General features: G+C 43.6%; 1 protein-coding gene across 1 annotated transcript; it reads left to right on the top strand.

Moving 5' to 3' along the window:
• Nucleotides 1-3,970, top strand: LOC149666725 (uncharacterized). Its single transcript, XM_089841632.1, has 6 exons — nt 1-22; nt 82-312; nt 385-788; nt 832-2,014; nt 2,069-2,202; nt 3,908-3,970. The coding sequence occupies exons 1-6, from the start codon at nt 1-3 to the stop codon at nt 3,968-3,970; spliced, it is 2,037 nt and encodes a 678-aa protein (XP_089697758.1).
• The last annotated feature ends 333 nt before the right edge of the window (nt 3,971-4,303 follow it).

Genomic DNA, 4,303 nt, shown 5'->3' with positions numbered 1-4,303 from the left:
ATGTGCGCGGTCTACGAACCAAGTCTAGTACCTTTTTAACTAACCTAATCGTTAATGATTTTGATATTGTTTGTTTAACAGAGACGTGGCTTAACCACTCTCATTTTAATTCGGATTATTTTCCAAATTCCTATACTATTTTTCGGGCGGATCGATCAGATCCGGATTCTGTCAATGTTAGGGGCGGGGGATCCCTCATTGCTATCAAGAAGTCCCTTGTTTTTCACCGTCGAAGTGACCTGGAAGGTGCCGAAGGGGGTGTGTTTGTCGAGTTTAAACTAAAAAATAATCTTCCGCTTCTTCTTGGCACTGGTTACTTTCGCCCCTCAGATGACGACGCTCAGTATCGGAAATTTAAGAATGTTTTGGTATCCTCGTTGGTAGATTATGACGGTGAAATTCTGATTCTGGGTGATTTTAATCTCCCCGGTATCAACTGGACTCTGGGTAGCAGTGTGGGATGCACTCACCAAACTAGAACTAAGGCTGCTCATGTTCTCGATGTTTGTTATGAATTTAATTTAAACCAAATTAACCCAGCTCCCACTTATGGTAATCTTCTGGACCTTTGTCTTACTAATGTACACGGCATTGATACTGTACCTCTCCTTGATCCATTTGTGGACATTGACAACTACCATCCGCCTTTCTATTTGCTTTGTCCATTTGACATTTGTAGGGTCTCCCCTAATTTACAACCAGTATATCAATTTAAAAAAGGTAACTATCACTTGCTATACTCAATTTTACGCGATTCAGATTGGTCGGTGGTTTTGGATTCGCAGGATGTTAATTTTTGTGTCCAGACATTAACGGAATATATAACGTCAGCTATGGATAGTTCGATCCCTAACAAGATTCCGCGTAATAATCGGGGCTTCCCCTTTTGGTATTCTTTGGACCTCCAAAAAAGCTATCAAGCGCAAAAAATATTATTTTAATAAGAAAAAGAGGTCGGGGTTAGCCTCCGACATAGCTAATTTTAGGCTGTCCCGTTCGTTGGTGAGAAGGCTTACAGTAAGGGACAAAGCTGCTATGGCAGTAAAATCTTGTCGAGACGCCTTGTCCCAACCCAAAAAATTTTGGAGTTTTATCAATGGTAATCTAAAAGACAGACACTCTGATATATTATTGAAAATTGGTAAGACAATCATTACTGATCCGGAGCAATTGGGGGAAACATTCATGGCGCATTTCTCAACAATTTCGACTGACAATACTGAAACTAGTTCAAAATACACTTTTGATACTTCTACCTTAGTTACAACGCCTCATAACTGTTTAAAACTAACTCAAGCGGACATATATGCTGCTATTAATCGTCTACCCAACAAACTCTCTACTGGTTTCGACAAAATTCCGTCGTTTGTTATCAAGGGCTGTGGGAATATATTGTTACCTATATTGGAGCATATATTTAATTTATCCTTCCGTACTCACTCATTCCCAACGCTTTGGAAAAAAGCTGTCATTGTCCCGGTTTACAAGTCTGGAAAATCCAGCGATGTCCGAAACTACCGTCCGATTTCCCTTCTTTGCGTTCTCGCTAAGGTATTTGATAGAGTAGTACACGTACATTTACAGCGTTGGTTTAGCTTGCTACCCAACGACTGTCAACATGGCTTTGTTCCGGGTAGGAGTGTGGAAACGAACCACGTTTCCTTTATGGATTACGTGGCTCCTGAGGTCGAGTGCCGGGGCCAGGTCGATGTTGTATACCTTGACCTGGCCAAGGCCTTCGACCGCGTCTCCCACTCTTACCTTCATGACAAGTTAGAGGCCCTTGGATTGGGGGGTGATATCTTGGAATGGATTGCTAGCTATCTGGCGAATCGAGTCAATGTCTTGAAATGCAATGGCATAATCACATCGAAAACATACGAAGTTAATTGTGGGGTTCCACAGGGATCATCTCTTGGACCCTTACTCTTTAATATGTATCTTTTCGATTTACAATTTTCGGTTTTACATTCCCGTATTCTTCAATTTGCTGATGACAATAAAGTTTTCAAAAGTATTAATTCTAAGTTAGACGGTAAATTACTTCAACTTTACCTTGACTCTATAGGAAGATGGTGCTCTCTTAACAAAATACCAGTAAATCCAACCAAATCCGTGCATGTCACATTTACAAGGCGAATTGCTAGAGAAATTTCCAACGACTATACCATTGAGGGCGCTCACATACCCCTTAAGTCCACTGTGAGAGATCTTGGCGTGATCTTTGACAGAGGACTTTATTTTACCGAGCAAGTACATAAATGCGTTGCTTTAAGTCGCCGTACTCTGGCTGTTTGCTTGAAGATGTGTAGGAAATTGCATTCCCTAGACCATTTCCGTCTTCTTTATCAAGCCCTAGTGAGATCACGGGTCCTGTATGGTGGCTTGGCCTGGGGTGGTTGTAGTATTATTATTATTGTTGATGAGGTGGGGCTCACGCCCTAGCACCGATGCCAAAGGCATATTGTGCAACCTCAAAATCAGGCCTTGAATAGGCCCGTAGCCGCAGCGTAGCGAAGAATTCGCTCCACCGTAAAAGAGGAGACCCGCGAGGGCTCCACAGTGTGTGAATCAAAATGTTCTAGTCTAAGCGAGGCGAAGAAGTCGCACTCGCAAAGTACGTGAGCGGATGTTTCTTCCTTCTCCTGGCACGACCTGCAGAGGGGGTCGTCAGCAAGACCCATCAGATGGAGGTGCCTATTTAGCCGACAGTGTCCGGTCAGAAGACCGGTGGCCAGCCTAATATCCCATCTGCTGAGCGAAATTAGGTCTCTAGCACGAGACCTGCAGGGACCATTGACTAACTGTTTTGTCTGTCTCTGGCCTTCATGTCATGCCAGAGCTGGTTTTGTATGACAGTCATCCTGTCATGCAGGCTCCGTTTGACATGCCCGTAGGGGATGGGGACGGCCGGCTCCGGCCCCAAGAGCTTGGCCTCCGCGCCCCTTTTCGCAAATCTATCGGCTTGCTCATTGCCATAATAACCGCTATGCCCTGGCACCCAGTACAACAGAACCCTGTTGCAGGACGCCAGTTGCGCTAGCAGATCAAGGCAGCTACGCACCAGTTGAGAGGTAATCTGACACTGGTCCAGCGCATTCAGGGCGGCCTGACTGTCAGAATAAATCCTCACAGTCCGTCCGTTATACCCTTTGTTAATGCAGTAGTCTGCGCAATAACAGATCGCGGCAATTTCCGCTTGGAACACACTAGCAAAGGTGCCCAGGCAAGCAGAAAAACCGACCCTTGTAGTTTGGCAGTAATAGCCGGCGCCAGCGCCGGAATCAGTCTTGGAACCATCGGTGAACCAAATAGTTTCACCCCCAGTGCCAAGAGGCAGCAGGTTAGTCCACTCGGCCCGACTGGGAAAGTGGATGCTGAATGGCTTAGTGAAATCAAAGCTGGTAACGGTTTTGTCAGAGCACATCGTTAACGACGGCTCAAGTGCAGCGTACTCCCGAAAGAGCTTCGTATGGCTGTAATCCCAAAGTCTTGGAACCCAACAGCCATTAATGTGGAGCCTGTAGGCCCCCATGACAGCCTCCTCCTCAATGAAAAGATGAAGAGGTAGCATGTCAAGAAGCACCTCCAGGGAAGCAGTTGGGGTCGATCTCATGGCCCCTGTAACACCAATGCAGGCAAGCCTTTGAAGCTTGCGCAGGGCAGCCTGCACCGTCTTCAGCCGGACCCTTGTCCACCAGACAAGTGCCCCGTGTGGTTGTAGTAGATATCTAAAGGTACTTCTTGAGAATGTGCAACGGAAGTTTATTGAATATTGCCATACTTATTTCATGAAAAAGGCTCCATATGATTACCATATTTTACTAGGGTATTTGGACATTCCTACTATAGCTCACATTCTCCTTATTAACGACGTTAAATTTCTACATAAATTAATTAATAATAGGATAACTCTTCCAGATTTGCTAGGACGGTTGGACTTTCTAGTCCCCAAGTCTGGAAGGTTTAGAAAAACATTTAGAGAATCTCTTAACCACTTAAATCCAATTAAAAGAATGCAAATTACAGTTAACAGTTTTGGCGAAAATTTTGATATATTTAATGTTAAATACAAGGAGCTGGATTAATAAGGTTTCACTTGGTTTGTTTTTAATTTGTCTTCCATTTGATATTCTTAACAGTTAGGAAATGCAAATATGATATCATTACAACTGTGTATATTCTCGTGAACCTTCGTGGTTTTTTATATGCACAATAAATATTCATTCATTCATTCATTAATAAAGAGTTAAATTATAGGTTGCTAACTTCAAATATTTGATTCTTTTAGGTCTCTGAAAGT

The sequence above is a fragment of the Phalangium opilio genome, unplaced genomic scaffold, assembly GCF_054372755.1.
Source record: "Phalangium opilio isolate 3A_F unplaced genomic scaffold, DU_Popi_V2 ptg000060l_1, whole genome shotgun sequence".
NCBI lineage: Eukaryota > Metazoa > Arthropoda > Arachnida > Opiliones > Phalangiidae > Phalangium > Phalangium opilio.
The sequence above is the reverse complement of the archived record's forward strand: the minus strand, read 5'-3'. Positions and strand labels throughout refer to the sequence as shown.